The sequence below is a fragment of the Garra rufa genome, chromosome 7 (assembly GCF_049309525.1).
Source record: "Garra rufa chromosome 7, GarRuf1.0, whole genome shotgun sequence".
Classification (NCBI taxonomy): domain Eukaryota; kingdom Metazoa; phylum Chordata; class Actinopteri; order Cypriniformes; family Cyprinidae; genus Garra; species Garra rufa.
This window is the reverse complement of record NC_133367.1, coordinates 6,058,348-6,076,491: the sequence shown is the minus strand read 5'-3', so window position 1 is coordinate 6,076,491 and position 18,144 is coordinate 6,058,348. Positions and strand designations below refer to the sequence as shown.

At 40.5% G+C, this 18,144-nt stretch overlaps 2 protein-coding genes across 2 annotated transcripts in view; one reads left to right on the top strand and one right to left on the bottom strand.

Moving 5' to 3' along the window:
* Window positions 1-18,144, bottom strand: part of LOC141337866 (uncharacterized) — a 287,141-nt gene that overhangs the window by 9,274 nt on the left and 259,723 nt on the right. The window lies entirely within an intron of this gene.
* Window positions 13,549-18,144, top strand: part of LOC141338689 (uncharacterized) — a 227,801-nt gene continuing 223,205 nt past the window's right edge. Inside the window, 1 exon segment of the mRNA XM_073844299.1 lies at window positions 13,549-14,396. Within this exon segment, the coding sequence (XP_073700400.1) occupies window positions 13,549-14,396 (848 nt within the window).

The following is an 18,144-nucleotide window of genomic DNA, read 5'->3' as shown; positions in this document are numbered from 1 at the left end:
ATATATATATATATATATATATATATATATATATATATATATATTTTTTTTTTTTTTTTTTTTATCCCAAACCCATTTTTACCTAACACAGTACTACACTAATACACAGTACTAATTTGAACTTTTTTAAACATTCTTGAGGATCACAAACTGCTTATTTACCCTAATTAAATGTAGGATTTTAAACATAAATTATAACTATATTCTTGATTGAACAATGAAAAATAAATGTTAATTGCAGCTCTAAATAAAAGGTAAAGTGCTGTTTTGTCTTTTTCAAACCGACATAAGGTAATGAGTTTGTCTTAGTTTTTCTCTTTTAATAGACATTAGATTGAAAACAATTTAAACCTTAAATGGTAGATTGCGGACAGCACATTTATCTACATCACAGCAACCTGTAAAACTGAACTAAAATCAACTAAAATAAAAAAAAATTTTATTTGCATGTAGAAACGTAAGGTTCATTATAATTAATTGAGTTTCTGAACACATTTAATTTAATTAATTTAATTTTACGAATGGCGCGAATTGAGCGTCTGGCGCGTTACGCGCGATACGCGCGAATTGTGCTTTTTGTGCATCATGCGTTTGACGCGAATTCGCGTCTGCCGCCCGAGTTGAAAAATCTGAACTTCTGCGTCAATTCGCGCCGCGTTAACCAATCAGGAGCCTGCTTGATGCTGTGCCGGCAGCAGGGCCAGATTAACACTTTGTTGTACCCTGGGCAACAATATTCAAGGGCCCCATCATCACGACCCCAGGATCACCATAATATGGTCATATATAGAATATATTACTGTAATATACAGTAAATATACTCAATACTTCAAATCCTAACTGTCATCATATTTTGATTTACAAATATTTAAATGCTCATAGAACTACAAATGTACTACTATGTCCCCTATCAAAGACATTCACTCACATATGATGCTATGAAAACAAAACACATCAGCATCTGTACAGTATAATCTGGTAAAATTGACCCACTACATTGAGAGGAAGGGAAGTGTCCTCCATTTTCACAAAAAATGAATAGATAAGCAACCACTTTCAAACCATTTGCCAGTAGCCAACGTTACTTTTTTTTCCCGGTACTTTAGCCTACTTTGTGTAAAAACGAAAACATTTATTTCAGTGAAAAATAAGTCCAAAACTCTCTATTTTAACATTGTGAACAATCTTTTGCTTTTTTTTTTTTTTTTTTTGAAATTCTTATGTGTTTTAACCCCTTAAGCTCTGCAGCATATTTTGGATTTTTTTCAGAGTTAGGCACACCAGAATTTAAGAGAGCGCCCTAACCACATACTTTGGAATAAATTGATAAAAATGGTCTCATTTGACAGGAAACTTTCTGAATTTTAAAACATGAGTAAATTTTTGCATATTTTGTATTGTATATGTTTGTAATATTGTCATAAACACAGTCAAAAAGTCAGATTTTTATATATTTTTTTAAATTATTTTTTTATGTATATATCTGTAAATTAGGAAAAGTTTGGTCTATGTTCCTTCAAGAGGTCTCATTTTATTCCACTAGGTGGCAGTAAACACGGGAAAAAAGAATTTTGTTGATAACATCTTCCAAGCAAAAGTTATTTAGCTTTGACTGAAATGAGGCATTTGAGTCTCCTTTAATTCTCTTTTTTTTTTTCTGAATGCAGTAGACACACCTGAACTTAAAAGAGCGCCCTAACCACATACTTTGGAATAAATTGATAAAAATGGTCTCATTTGACAGGAAATATTCAGTGTTTTAAAACATGGGTAAAATATTGCATATTTTGGATTTCATATTTTTACAATATTGTCATAAACACAAAGAAAAAGTAAGAAAAATTATTATTGTTTTAATTTTGTTGTTATTTAGAAGTCTGTAAATAAGGACCAGTTAGGTCTATGTTCCTTTAGGAGGATTCTTTTGATTCCACTAGGTGGCAGTAAACACAGGAAAAAAGAATTTTGTTGATAACATCTTCCAAGCAAAAGTTATTTAGCTTTGACTGAAAGGAGGCATAGGAATCTCCAATTGTGCTTTTACATTATTCATTTTTGATTTCTGAAAGCAGTAGACACACCAAAGGGCGCCCTACCCATATACTTCGGAATAAACTGACAAAAATGGTCTCATTTTAAAGAAAACAACCTAAGCTAAAAGCTGATATAGGATTTTAGGCTAGAATGTGAACACAGATGTAGTTATCAGTGCAGAAATATGATGCAAAAGTTTGCTTGTTCACAGGAGTCATTTCAGTTTTCGTGTTTCTTTTGAAATTATTCTTCGATATTTTACTGTAATGTGAAAAATCTGTGAAGTGAAGCACATATTTATATTCCTGAGAGTAAGAGCTTTCATTTGATATATGACTTGTCTATTTTTAGTGAGTTTGTGTGCCATAAATATGAAACATCATTATTTGTCTGATTTTCTCGAGGGGGGGGGGAGGTTGCGCAATAACAAATTTAGACTGTATTTTTTTTTTTTTATGTAAAATTAATGCAAATATCATGGGATTCGCAAGAAAGCAGAGGTTCTAAGCTTTCAAAAAATACCATATATGTCTAGTTTTGTGCTTAACAATTAATAGATTTTTTAAAAATAATACGATGACCCCCCTGCGGACCCACCGGTGGGTCCTAGGGCGTGGCCAGAGCTTTTAATTTTTCTGATAATCAAATGAAAGCGTAAACATTTATTTATTTTTAATCAAATGAAAAATAAACCCTTTTAATTTTTGGCAAACAAACAGAGGTTTACTGTTAAAATCAATACATGGAAGAAAAATTATATTCAGTTTAAAACGTTTAAATAATAATTGTAGTATTTTTTTCTACAATTAAGTGGTTAATCTTGTTGTAATATTTATTTTTTTATCATATATATTGTTTTATGTAAATTCTTTAAATAGGAATATATAAACACCTACATTATACTGTACAAAAGGAATACAAGACTAATATTGTTGTTACATGTTGAACCGACCTTTTATTTTGACAGGTTGCCGTGAAGTTTCTGTGTGTACAGTATGATATGATGCTAGTTTTCTTAAATGAAACGGTAAAAGTGACACTCACAGCAGTTTTGGAGATTGAGTTTATCTGTTCATGTGAGGTGCAAATGCAAAAAATTACCGTGAGCGTCACGCGTGCTTCAGTACGCGCGTAGTAAAAAAAAAAACGCGTCTCCACCATTCATATTAAAACGGTCTTTTTGCATTTAAGTTTTCACAGACACTAGTCCATATCGCGATTTGAATTAAGTGACAGACCAACTTTTGATTTATTAATCCAAAAATCGACGAATTCCGTGGTATTCCGCGCTATAGTAAATTCCGTTTTCATGAATGGAGTGCGCGATCCCGTCCGTGTTTTCGCGGAAGAGACATTATAAACGCGCGACTATGTAGAGACAGAAATGACATGCCTTCGTGTAAATAAGATAAATAACATAAGGCAATTTATTTTGCTCGTGCCCTTGCTGTCCTGGGCCCTTTAGATGTCGTGGGCCCCTGGGCAATTGCCCAGTTGCCCGTATGGTTAATCCGGGCTTGGCCGGCAGGCCCGCCCGGAGTCACTCATTCAAATATGAAACATGAATACTAAATGCCTAGTGCGGTTCTAATGCACAACAAAGCAAGTGTTTTATCACATATATGACACATATTCATTTTGTATTGAATGCTATTTAATCCATATCTAAATCTTAATTATATGAAACATATAGAACAATAATAACTATAATAGTGTGAATACTTTAGTGTGTCTGGACAGTGTTGTGTGAGGAAAATAAAGAAATCACAGGACAGGTTAAATACTTTTGGAGGCTGGCTCCATTTATCATCAAAACAAAAATAAATAACAGATTTTACAGTAATAACCTGAACAAAAAAATGGCACAGACCTATAGAATTATTATACATCAAAAGAGGAATGACATAAACGAGTAGTTCACTTTTAAAATGAAAATTCTGTCATCATATACTGCTCCAACGCACAGAGGGAAGTTCCACCGCTCCTGAAATCCCCTCGCTCCGATGCGGGAAAGCAGGTCATCGAACTGGGCGCGGGACAGGCGGAAGTACCGCTGAAAGCGGCCGTCATCCAGGCGCAACTCTTGGAGCAAGTGATGAAACTCGCCGAACTGGGTTCGCCTCCGAAGGGTCTGGTGGACCCAAATACGGCGACGATGATCCGTACGCAGCTGTTCTGCTCTCCAGAGCAAATACAGCGGTGACTCTCTCGATAAATGACCGAACAACAACAGAATCTTGTAAAAAAGATGGCCGCCAACGGGGTTTGAAACTTTCGCCTCTGACGCGCGTGACGCGCGTAAATTTCGCTTCAAACTTTTGTTTTTACGCGCGTCGATTTCGCTCTTGACGCGCGAATGAACACAAAGTGGTCACGCGAATAACTAGACGCGGCAGGCGCGAATTTAGACGCATATTCGCGTTTGGTGTGAACGCAGCATAATACATCGCTAAAGTTAGGCGAATCCCCAACCCGCTAGCGCAAAACAAACGCTGTAGTCCAAATGAGCCGTTCGTTGTAGTTCTTGAAAATGGACTTTTTAAAAACTAAACATCTCCCTTTGGAGGGGACTTTATGATCTGTAACTTTGTAGATGTTTTTTATGCCCAAACATACACACCACACACTGGCTAAAGTTCAAAAAGTGAAAAAGCATAATAGGACCCCTTTAAACACTGCATTATTATTGTCCCTGTTCTGAACTGTTATCTACCTTATGTTTATTGCAAATATCACACATGCTGAGATTTGTATTTATTTCTTGCTTTCAATTCTTTCTATTCCTATTATTAATACTTGTTCTACAGTTTCTGCTTTGTTATGTACATAGGCTCCATGTCCAACTGTTTCTTTTGTTTCCATCATTACTTTGCCTGGCTGAGGGTTGCCAACCATTGTGTATAATAGAGAATCATCCAACATTAAAGACAATAAACGTAGTGTTCCGTATTAAAAAGAAAAACCTTTTGTAACCAGTTTTACTACAAATTAAAGTTACCATGGTTAGTGTTGCAAGACCACTGTTCATTTGTGGTTAATATGGTTTAACTATAGTGGCAATGATTTTTTTTTTTTTTTTTTATAGTAAAACCATGATTAATTTTGGTAAGGGTAGTGACATTAGTTTCTGTCTAACTGTTTTTGTCTATGATTTGAGAAATAGTCATATTAGATCAATATCATAGGCTTATCAGCAAGTATTGTGACTCAAACGATCTAGAATTAAGTGAGATGATCTGCTGTTGATCCTGAATGGCTTGTTTAATGGGTGTTTATAGTCTGAGGCTCATCAATATTATCAGCCTCTTTATTTCACAGCAATAGATCCTGTTTTCACCTCATTCATTATGCTGATGACTTCAGATCCGTTAATTGCCACATTAAGCTCTTTTTATTGCTGTCTACAGACTTATGCAAAGGACAAAATCAGTTATAGTGGCATTAGAAGATATAGGCAAGTTTCATTACAGCATTTATTTCATTATCATGTGATAAACCATATTTCATATAAAACAAAAAACATGTTGAGTTCAAATCTGTTGGTGGTTTATTTGTACCTTGCAAATGTGTACAATTACATTTCTATGATTGTTTATTCTTTAATTTTAGATTTTTTGTTTTTTAATATTTTGTTCCCTTCCGGAGGGAACTCTACGCTGCGTCCTGGTGGACACTTTGGGAACTGCCTTCAGCATGACCGGTTCTGAAACAAATGTATGAAACAACGACAGTGAACTTGACACTGGCCGGCGCCAGCCTATGACATCATCATCAGGCGCCTGCTAGTATAAAGCAGGTGCCTGAGAGCACAACACCATCTTTTTGTCTTCAGAGTCCTCTGTTCTAAACGAGTGAGTACAGCGATGCCTAGAGAAAAACTGTTTAGGAAGTGTGCGGATCCGTGTCAGAGAAATCTGACACTTGATGACGCACACGACCCGTGTTTGGTGTGTTTAGGTGTAAGAGCACGCGCGCTCTGCTCTAGAAGAGCGGAGCGCGTTCATTGTGAGAGTTTCACTTTGAAGAAACTCCGTTCTCGTCTGGCCCTTTTCTCGAGGGAATCGGGCCATCCATCTGCCCCATGCTGCTCCGGTCCCGCCACAGCTGAGGCTGCTCGGCGGCTGAGATTGCGGGGCTCACAGGTGGAGCTGGCTGACGAGTTTGAGAGAGCGTTTAATCGCTCGCGCATGTCAGCCGGAGGCGAGAATGCGCTGCTAGCGGATAATGTGTTGTCTCTCACATCCTCCGGTTCTGCAGCGAGTGCTCTTTTGGCTTCAAGCCAGGGTGAGCAGGAGGTTGAAATGGAACAATTATGAGCTCGTTTGAGCCCATGCAGCCTCCCTGCCCCGCATATGAAGAGTTGATGTCTGTTATGGACCGCGCGGCTGCCCGCTTGTATCTGCAGTGGAAGCCCGCGAGGGAAGAGGCCGCTCTCGGCAGACTAGACGAGCGGTTTCTTCCGGGCCATGACAAACCCAACTCCTGTGAGCCTCCCATTCCTTCCTGATCTGCTTAAGAGATCGAGAGGGAATGGGACAGGCCATATTCAGCCCGCATTCACAGACATCGGCATGTGAATCATGCTGATGTCGAGGGAATGCATGGGCGCGGATATGTGACGATGTCTCTCGCTGACGGTGGCGAACTATCTCTCAGAGCGAGGGACATCGACCCTGAAGGCTCCAAAGGCACATATGCGGCAGTGGCCGGTGCTCCTCTGCACACGATGGCAGTGTTGCAGAGGCGCACCAGGCTGATCTGCTGAAAAATCTGGACCGAGCCCCGGGGGTTTACATCCCTTGCTGGTCCACGCCTCCACCTAAACACCGGGGGGGAAACCAGGCCCGTCCTGGCCCAAGGGCCAGAGACGAGGCCAGGTCACCAGTGTGGGGCTACCTGCCCCTCCCTTTTCCCCTTGACTCCGGGGCTGGGCCAACGATGAGACTGAGGCTCCATCTGTTGGCCCGGTATGTGAACAGTAAAGATACTTTAATAGAATATTCAAGCGTGTATGTGTATGTTTTCTTTGTCTACCAGCTCCGCTTGGGTGTTTACTATTGCAGTTTAGAGCTCCTCTTGAGTTCTACTGCCACCAAGTGCCGAGTGTAGCCAGGTCTCCCCTCGTTTTATAAATGAAAACAGTGTGTAGAGACCTCCACTCGTGGAAAACCCCCTTCTGGGTTAGGCGTTGTCAGGTTTTAATAAAACCTCCGCTAAAGAGTGAGCTTGGTACAGACATGATCTAACATACATATACATACGAGAATATGTAAAACCCTCTTGAGCGTTGTCAAGCTGCTTCAAGCGGAAAGAGATCGCTACTGAAGCCTCCGCTCACTCAAACCCTGCTAAGAGTAATACTCTTTTGGCATGAGTGTAGTCAGGTCCCTTCCCTGTGTATTTTTATATACATATATGTGAGACCTCCACTCCTAGGAGTTTGTGTGTTAGGGCGAATAGAGCGTCGTTAAGGCTCCCTCTCTGTGAGAGAGATGAAGCCCCCGCTCTCTTTTAAAAAAAAAAAAAAAAGAGCCCCGCTTTGAAGTAAAAGAGTGTAGCAGGCCTAGAAGGCCTCCTCTCTGTGAAGTCCTCTATATGAGAGACATATAGAGAGAGATACTTCTTAGCGCTGAATGTAGCCAGGTCATTCTTAGACCTCCATTCATGAGAGCTTTTTACTGGGTCGAGTGTTGCTAGGCTCCCTCTTTATGAGGTATTTCTGTCAAGCCTCCACTTTCCAGAAAATGCAGGCCGAAAACACAAGGCAAGGCAGCTTGTGAACTCTTTCGTGGACCTGTCATTATAAGCGTGAGTGTAGTCAGGCCTCCCCTCCGCGAGAGGGCGTGTATACCTAGGCCTCCACTCAATAGAGCTTCCTCAGTTGAGCATCGCCAGGCTTGTTACGTTCGAGAGAGCTTGTAACCATTAAAGCCTCCCTCACTGAAAGCTCCGCTTCCGGGTTCTGCTATCACCCAGGAATAATACAGGTGTCTTTCTCGCGAAACGCTTAGAGCACCTTCTTAAATCCACGTTGGTGGTGTTTGCTCACACAAGTCTTTGAGCACTTGAAATCCACGTGAGTGGTAAGTGCACTACTCAGGCACTTCACTAAAATCCATACTTTTGGTAAGGCTCCTCCCGTAAAGGCAGGTTCCTTCTTCAAATCCCTCACGGGCTGGACCACGCAGGATAATCCTCCGTGCCCATTTTTTGAGTTGGTTCCAAAACCCTTAAGTTTTACAACTCCTTTGATAGCACAGTGTAATAGGTCTCCCCTCTGTCACAACCAACAGTACTGAGACCTTCACTCTCACAGTTATAGCAGCTGGCAGGCCCATGAGTGCCTCGCTGACTATTTTTTGGGGAGTGCAGTCTTCCACTCACCAAAAACTAGTGTTGTAGGCTTCTCTCCTTAGAGATGTAGTCTCGGAGCCTCCACTACACGGAGCTAGATGATAAACGAGATTTTCTATTATTGGCTCTGACTGTGAGTATCTACCTTTCTTGAGCGTCGAGTGTAGTCAGGCCTCCCCTCGCCTAGAGCGTTTTACCTGAGGCCTCCACTCTGAAGAGTTTCCTAGGGAGAGCGTCGTAGGCCTCCTCTCGCTTAGAGAGTCTTTCTGCTGAAGCCTCCCCTCTCCAGAAGCTCCGCTTTCAGGCTCCGCTATCGCCTAGAGACTGCAAATCTGGTGATCCTCGCTATGCTCAGGACACCTACTCAAGACCACATTTGTGGTGTTTGCTCACGCAAAGTCTTTGGGCATTCTCTAAAATCCACGTGAGTGGTAAGTGCACTGTTCAGGCACTTCACTAAAATCCATACTCATGGTAAGGGCCCTCCCGTAAAGGCAGGTTCCTTTCTCCCATGGACCACGCAGGGTTCCTCCGTGTCCATTCTCTGAGCTGGTTTTTCTCAAAAACCTTTTAGTTTTCCAGCTCCAATCCAGATAGCGCTGCTAGCAGGATCGAGTGTCGGGCCTCCTCAGGCCTCACTCTCCAGAAGAGCTCCAAAATGAAGGTATTTCGGTCGCACAGGCTAGTCAGCCTTGCGGATGACCTTCAAGGCTAGAGTGTAGCTAGGTCTTGAGACCTCCACTCTCAGAGCTCTTCCTTGCTAAGCACGGAGGTGTGTTAGGCTCCCTCTTTAGAAAGCCTCCACTCTCCAGACTCCACTCAGGCAGTACTGTCGTTTAGGCTGTTCAGCTTCGATGAACGCCTGCAGTGTTGAAGTGTAGTAGGTCTTGGGACCTCCACTCTTAGAGTCCTTCTGCTGCTCGCAGAACATTGCCAGCCTCACTCAGAGTCCTTCGTTGCCTCCAGAGACACACTAGAATTAGGCGGTCCGACTGCACAGGCTATTCAGCCTCGCGGACCACCTCTGGTGTTGGGTGTAGATAGGTCACGGACCTCCATCCTTAGAGTCGTCCTCTGCTGGGTGCAGAGTGGTACCAGGCTTCTTTCTTACCAAAGCCGCCACTTTGCAGAAACTCCACTCAGGGGCTATTCAGCCTCACTGACTACCCTCAGTGTTGAAAGTGGAGTGGGTCACGAGACCCCCACTTTTAGAGTTTTCCTTTGCAAGACACAGAGTGCTTTTCTGGCTTCCTTTGGAGCAGTCACTCCTCTGAACTCCCTGTAGGTAATTCTGCTACACAGGCTACTCAGCCTCGCGGGCTACCTCTAGTATTGGGTGTAGATAGGTCACAGACCTCCATCCTCAGAGTCGTCAAAGTGTAGTAGGTCATAAGACCTCCACTCTGAAGATTCCCTCTGAGCAGTAGCTCCACTCGAGTAGTTTGTGTTGCACAGGCTATTCAGCCTCACTGAATACCTCCAGGTTTTGAGTGTAGAGGTGCCATGGCACCTCCATTCTTAGAGTTTGCTCTCTGGAAGGCACAGGGTGTTGCCAGGCTTCCTTTCGTCGAAGCCTCCACTCCTCAGAAGATCTCCACTTAGACAGGCCTGCCGCACAGGCTATTCAGCCTCACAGGCCGTCGTCAGTGTCAAGTGTAGTTAGGTCATGGGACCTCCACTCCGTAGATTCCCTCTGAGCAGAAGCTCCACTCGGGTAGTTCGGGTTGCATAGGCTATGCAGCCTCACTGAATACCCCCAGTGTCGAGTATAGGCTTTCCTCCGGGCGTGAGTGTAGCCAGGTCTCCCCTCACTGAAGGGCTAGTGAGACCTCCACTCCTAAGAGCTGGTGGACTGAACGTTGTCAGGTTTCCTCTCTTTCTAGAGAGTCTTCTGTGAAGCCTCCGTTCTCCAGAGGCTCCGCCTCCAGTACTTCTAAGCGTGAGTGTAGCCAGGTCTCCCCTCACTGCAGGGCTATTTGAGACCTCCACTCCTAAGAGCTAGTGGATGGAATGTTGTCAGGTTTCCTCTCTTTTCAGAGAGTCTTCTATGAAGCCTCCGTTCTCCAGAAGCTCCGCCTCCAGTACTTTTAAACGTGAGTGTAGCCAGGTCTCCCCTCACTGCAGGGCTGTTTGAGACCTCCACTCCTAAGAGCTAGTGGATGGAATGTTGTCAGGTTTCCTCTCTTCTCAGAGAGTCTTTTATGAAGCCTCCATTCTCCAGAAGCTCCGCTTCCAGTACTTCTAGGCGTGAGTATAGCCAGGTCTCCCCTCACGGCAGGGTTATTTGAGACCTCCACTCCTAAAGAGCTAGAGGATTGAATGTGGTCAGGTTCCCTCTCCTTTTTGGAGAGTCTTCTGTGGAGCCTCCGTTCTCCAGAAGCTCCGCCTCCAGTACTTCTAAGCGTGAGTGTAGCCAGGTCTCCCCTCACTGCAGGGCTATTTGAGACCTCCACTCCTAAGAGCTAGTGGATGGAATGTTGTCAGGTTTCCTCTCTTTTCAGAGAGTCTTTTATGAAGCCTCCATTCTCCAGAAGCTCCGCTTCCAGTACTTCTAGGCGTGAGTGTAGCCAGGTCTCCCCTCACGGCAGGGTTAGTTGAGACCTCCACTCCTAAAGAGCTAGAGGATTGAATATGGTCAGGTTCCCTCTCCTTTTTGGAGAGTCTTCTGTGAAGCCTCCGTTCTCCAGAAGCTCCGCCTCCAGTACTTTCAAGCGTGAGTGTAGCCAGGTCTCCCCTCACTGGAGGGTTATTTTGAGACCTCCACTCCTAAAGAGCTAGTGGATGGAATGTTGTCAGGTTTCCTCTCTTTTCAGAGAGTCGTTTATGAAGCCTCCATTCTCCAGAGGCTCCGCTTCCAGTACTTCTAAGCGTGAGTGTAGCCAGGTCTCCCCTCACTGGAGGGTTATTTTGAGACCTCCACTCCTAAGAGCTAGTGGATTGAATGTTGTCAGGCTTCCTCTCTTTTAGAGAGTCTTTATGAAGCCTCCATTCTCCAGAAGCTCCGCTTCCCCATCTATACCTGTAGCACTGAAAGTTGTCAGGTCCCTAGAGCAGGCGTCCGCCCTGCCGAGACATCCATTCCCTAAACTCCGCCCCTTATGGTCAGGGCGTTTATGAGCTCCTTCACTTAGAGCTAAAGTGTAGTAGGCTTCCTCTAGGCCTCCACGCTTGAGAGTTGCGTGCACAGGTAGCCGAGCTAGCCGTGGCAGGTCACTGGGCCCCAGCGACTCTCGCTGAAGCAGGGGTGATTTTCCTTCTTGACTCCTCATTCAGTCAGTTTGATCACCTATCCCTCGGCATGGCGGTGTTGGTATAAACGTTCCCAAAGTGTCCACCAGGACGCAGCGTAGAGTTCCCTCCGGAAGGGAACGTCTAGGTTACGTATGTAACCCCTGTTCCCTGAGGACAGGGAACGAGACGCTGCGTCTCGTTGCCATGCCTCGGGCCCTGCACAGACCTCCGTCAGACAAAAAGATGGTGTTGTGCTCTCAGGCACCTGCTTTATACTAGCAGGCGCCTGATGATGATGTCATAGGCTGGCGCCGGCCAGTGTCAAGTTCACTGTCGTTGTTTCATACATTTGTTTCAGAACCGGTCATGCTGAAGGCAGTTCCCAAAGTGTCCACCAGGACGCAGCGTCTCGTTCCCTGTCCTCAGGGAACAGGGGTTACATACGTAACCTAGACGTTCTATTTTATTTGTGTGTGTGTGTGTGTGTGTGTGTGTGTGTGTCTATATTTCTTTGCCCATATATTAATGAGAGGCAAGATAAATGTAGGAGTTAAAATATGTATTTCTTAGAAATAAAAACAGATTTTTATGAATAAAACAGTTTATTTAAAATAATTATTCACTGAAATGTTTGGTTGGGAATAGATGAGTGAACATAAATATTTAAATTGTGTGAATTAGTGTAAAAACAAACTCCACAGCTGATTTATCTTTAATTTAGTCAGATCTGCTCCTCCTTCACTGAAGCTCCTCCCACAACAAGCACACCTTCAGTGAAGCTCCTCCCACTGCAGTTCAGCAATAAATGCTGGAATATTCCCATCAGCCCACAAGTGAAGACGAGCATCAAAGCATCAGGAAGAAGTGAAATCTGCAGAGAGAAAGTTTATTGATGGACAGTGAGAACATGAGAGATCCTGAACCCTGCAGAATGAAACACACTGAAGAACAAACAGGTTGGTGTTTATTCTTGATCCTTTAGTAATGAGAATTTCATTCTTACCTCTTTCTCTGGGAAATCCTATTAAAAGCCAGAATGCTTTGAAGATAGGGTTGAAACCAACAAGACTTTCCAGTCCCAAACCAACTTCTGTAACAAAAACTCATTTGTAATTTCTTCATATGCTCAAAGGAAGGGATACATGAAGATTGTAAGTGTTGCACAGTCTCTTTTTCTTTTTATTGGCGTTATCTTTTCTCTGGCTCTCTTCTTGGGGATCTGCTCCCAGATAATATTTTACATCCATGCTGGACACAATTACATCATCTCATACATACGTTTTGTAACAAATTCAGGTGTAACCATAATGAAATGCTGTTATTAAACTATATTAGTTATACATTTTGTGCTAACTAGTCTCGATTCAACATCAGCATTAAAGTGCTATTTATTGCAATACAATACATTATTATAATAGCAGTGATCTCCCACATATTTTGTCATTGTTATCAGTAGCATCGGGTGGTCATAGACTAGAAAGGCCCAGATTTATATAACTGTGCTTTTAACGTTTCTTTAGTCATTGAACCGCTGTAGTGAAACCACACTTACAAAGATATTTAGTCAATATCCAGAGGATTTTCATTCAAATTTAACTTTCCATTGGTTTTCAACTTAGCAGTTTTATATTAACAGGTTCCAAAAGGTTAAAATTAAGTAATTACAACTGTTTTAGTAAATTAAATATCCATCTGACAGACTGTAGTATTGTTGTATAGGCTATAAATCCTAATATTGTGTTTTAAAACATTTAGCCGTTCTCACTACAGAAACATAAGTTTGTAGCTATATTCTTTAAGTATCTCATTTTATAAAAACACACCTAATTTATCATAATTTTGTGTACCTGTTATCTGCTTTCACTTAACATTTTTCAGATTTTTTAAAATTATTTATATTGTAATGTTTTTACTTTTATTTCAGATCTGATGGAGGAAAAACAACATCATGTCAAAACTGGAGAAAAAACTCGCTCACAGACTAAAAGTATTTCTTTACTGAAAAGAAGAGACAAGAAAAGTTTCACCTGCACTCAGTGTGGAATGAGTTTGAAGAGCAAACGAAATCTCAATGTTCACATGATGATCCACACTGGAGAGAAACCCTTCACATGTGATCAGTGTGGAAAGAGTTTCATACAAACAGGACAACTTAAGGACCACATGAAGATCCACACTGGAGAGAAACTGCACGAATGTGATCAGTGTGGAAAGAGTTTCAGATACAAACAGAACCTCAATGTTCATATGAAGATTCACACAGGAGAGAAACCATTCACATGTGATCAATGCGGGAAGAGTTTCAGACAAAACGCAAACCTTCAGAAACACATGAACATCCACACTGAAGTGAAGCCATTCATATGTGATCGTTGTGGGAAGAGTTTTAAACTAGAAGTAACCCTGAAGATGCACATGAACACCCACACTGGAGAGAAGATGCATGCATGTGATTATTGTGGAAAAGTATTTTTTTGGGCTACAGGCCTGAAGAGGCACCTGAGAGTTCATACAAAGGAGAAACCATATTCATGCTCTGTATGTGGAAAGAGTTTTTCACGTCTCCAGAGTTTAAAAGTTCATCAGAAGACACACACTGGTGTGAGAGATCACATGTGCTTTGAGTGTAAGAAGACTTTTATTACAGCTCAACAGTTAAAACGCCACCAGATGATCCACACTGGAGAGAAACCTTACAAGTGTTCACACTGCGACAAGAAATTCAGTCGGTCAGAAACCCTGAAAGCACATGAGAGGATCCACACTGGAGAGAAACCGTATCACTGCACTGAATGTGGGAAGAGTTTCACTCACTCACCTAATCTACTCATGCATACCAAAAGGATTCATAGTAAGTAGATCATCTTTCAGGACTCATGCCGCATCCTCAACAAACCTGACACAATAATGAGTAGGAAAACAGACTCTCTTTTGTATAAGAAACATTTTCTGTAGTCCATCTTTAAGACCAACAGATTCATCTGTGAGATTCAGATCAACTCAAAGATGTATTTCCTTCCTAAACAACATTTAAAAGTTTTCTTCTAGCATGTAATTTTACTCACTTTACCTTGCATACCTTTACTGTGAGTTTTATTTAGTTTAGTTTTTTTTATTATTATTATACATATGTATCACTTTTAGTGTGTCTTATCTGTTTTTTCTTCTTTTCGAATTTGAAGATCAAGGTAAATTGTTCTTAATTTGTCATCTTCTGTTGCTTCTGAATGGCAGAAAAAAATGATGCTTTAACAAAAGAAGAACGATTTGGACACCTTCATCTTGTTCAAAAGTTTTCACCCCTGACTCTTAATGCATGTTTGCTTCTGGAGCATCAGTGAATGTTCGAACCTTTTGTTAACAGTTGTGTTTGAGTCCTTCAATTGTCCTCAGTGTGAAAAGATGGATCTGAAATCATACAATCACTGCTGGGAAGAGTTCAAATATACAATGATGGAAAACTGAAGATTCTGCAGGACCTTGAGGATATTTCTGAATAACAGTGCTCAGTTTCACTGTTCAGAACAAACAAAGAACTCATGAACAACATCACAAAACAAAAGGACCAAGGGTTCACAAACATTTGAAGGGGGTTATTTGAATAATTTCAGTTTTTTGTTTTAACGATATGTAAATATTTTATGTAAAATATCTTACTCAGGACAGTACTAAATAAAAAATGACATGCATTTTGAATATGATCTCTTTTATTTGTTAAAATTATCCACAGATTCTGTAAGAGGTTCCCAAACTTTTGCATACCACTGTACATATACTTAAAGACAATTTTGCAATTTTATATCATTTTGCAAGTTTGCCAAAGGAAATAACAGGTGCAGGGATATAGGTTAAATAGGTGAAAAAAAAAAAGTAATTTCATGAGCTTCTTCAGTTCACCTGTATTTCTCAATCAGCAGCTCTCTTCAGAAATGTTGAAATCTTGGAGCTTCTTAGTGTTCTTCCTAGGAACAAATTCTCCAAAACTGTTCACCAAGCAGCTTGGCAGTATTAAACTGCAAGTACTGCTAGGGTTTTTAGGGGTTGGGAAAGACATTTGGTGTTATAAGATTTTAAGATAATTATTGTTAAATGGGGGAAAAATGTTTTTTGGTCATTTTTGACAGTGCCCCCAGTTGGTTCCCAATAGTGACTGTTCACATGATAGCTGGGGTCCAGAACTCTATAAAACAGTTAGTCTCACGTCTGTAGACTTTTTTTATTGCCGGATTATAAACCTTCAAATATGGTCCGAGGTTGAGGTTTAAAAGTCAGTATTTAGAAAGCAGGAGCCATGTAGAATCTTCATACTGACATATGTTACTCTCCAGGCCAAGACCTTTCCAATGATGTATTTGGTTTGTCTCTTCAACAAAGTTTTAATTGTTTTCTTTTCATTTACACAAGCCATCCCAGGCCTGGTTTAGAGAGCACTTTCAAGGCCCAGTATATGGGATTTTTTGGGATTATTTTTTTTTAAATCATCTTAAATGTTCTTAATTTTGTTTTTATTGTTGTGATTATTATTTTAAATTTTTATGCTATTGTGATTTTAATTCCTTTTTATGTACAGCACTTTGAATTACCAGTGTGTATGAAATGTGCTATATAAATAAACTTGCCTTGCCTTGCCTTGCCTATATAAAATTAAGCCTTTTGTTTGTTTGTTTTTCCTTTTTATGTGGAAATAGTGGCCAACCTTCAGAGTATATACAATGACAGAATCTGTTTTATTAGCCAATGCAATTGCTTTAGTCCTACAACAATGTTTTAATGGACATGACTTTACCCAAGCATATACCTTTACAGAACCCTACAAAATGACTCAGGGTAAAATTGACATGGCCAAACTTTGAACCTTATTTTCATGATGGCATGCAAGAGCTCTTACAAGCAAGATCAGGTTGTTTGAATATAAGCAAAAACACATACCATAAAGTTATTAATTAATAATGCAGTGTGATTTCAAAGGAAACAAAATTCCATGTATAATTTTTTCTCAAGCTATTACCTTGTATGAACCATATCAAATTTTATTTTAACAACAATGTATGTAAAAGTTATTAACTTCATTTGTATAGTGCCTTTTACAATAAATAATGTCAAATCAGCTTTACAGAATTAAATTTCCTGTCTTATAAGGGAAATAGTGTGTCAATAATGCAAAGGGACAATAGTAAACACTCAATTTTCAGTTAAAGTCAGTTCCTCACTGATTCAGTGATGTCACCATCATCGGCTCAGTTCAGTTCAAATAGTATTTGTGCAATCAGTCAACAACATTGTTGGAAATTAATTGAAAACATAAAATGCTCATCTTTGTTTGAAAATACTTTATTTGTTGCTGTTCACATCAATACCAGTGAAAATACACCACATTCTGTGTGTGCATATTGGTCAAACAAGCCATAAGGCTGTATTTAACAACACTGGGCCATGGTAAATTTCACTTGAGAAGCACCAACAGAACAGAGAATCAAGTTAATTGTCAACTGTAATAACATACAACATAAAGATAAATCATAACATCATTTTTTTCTGTTACATACTGTCTTATCCATTATACAAGTACTTAATGCAAGTGTAATGTACAATGTCCTTATAACAGTACCTGCAGAATTTGTTTAAATTAAATGTAAGACTTTTAAAGTGATTTATAAGACCTTCACAAATAACATGAATACCACGAGTGAATGAATAAGCGGTGTCTATGGTCATATTAATCTGAAATATGACTTGATTTACAGTTTAGATACATACAGGTTTTCACAAAAAAATACAAATAAATAATAAAGTTTTGAAAAATGATAACTTAAAAAAAATTTAACATCACATTTAAAGAAAAGGGACAGGTTAAAAGTATCATTTATTAATTTGTTATATTAAATTATATTATTATTAACATAATTTTTTTTAAATAAATGTAAATTTATGCATTTTCTTAAATGTAAAAATATTTGTATATTTTTTATTGCTCTCAAAAACACCAGACAGGTTTATTGAAAATGCCAATTAATTTTCTATCAGCAGGGTCCCCTGGGTAAGGGCAGTACACAAATCAGCACAGCACCTGACTTGAAAACATGCAGCACTTTTTATTTAATCAAATCACATCTCTCTTAAAGGATTTTGAATGCACCACCTAAACATCATGTCAGTCCATTAATTACATCTGTTAAAATCAGGCATTTTTGGCTGAGATTGGTGCACCTATATAATAGTTTGAGAGTCGGACTTGTAATCCAAAGTCTGTGGGTTCGAGTCTTAGGTTCAGGAAGGGATTGTCAGTGGGGGGAGTGAATAACCAGCGCTCTCTCCATCCTCAATACCACGACTGAGGTCAGACACTTGAGTAACCTCCAACTGCTCCTCGGGTGCCACAGCAATACGGCTTCTCACTGCTCCGGGTGTGTGTTCACTACTGTGTTACTTCCATTTCCTATACTAAGTTTTGTGCATCTTCAAGGAACATTAATGTGCTTACTAAATTGCTTGGCAATCTGTAGACAGGTTTATATTCAACAATAT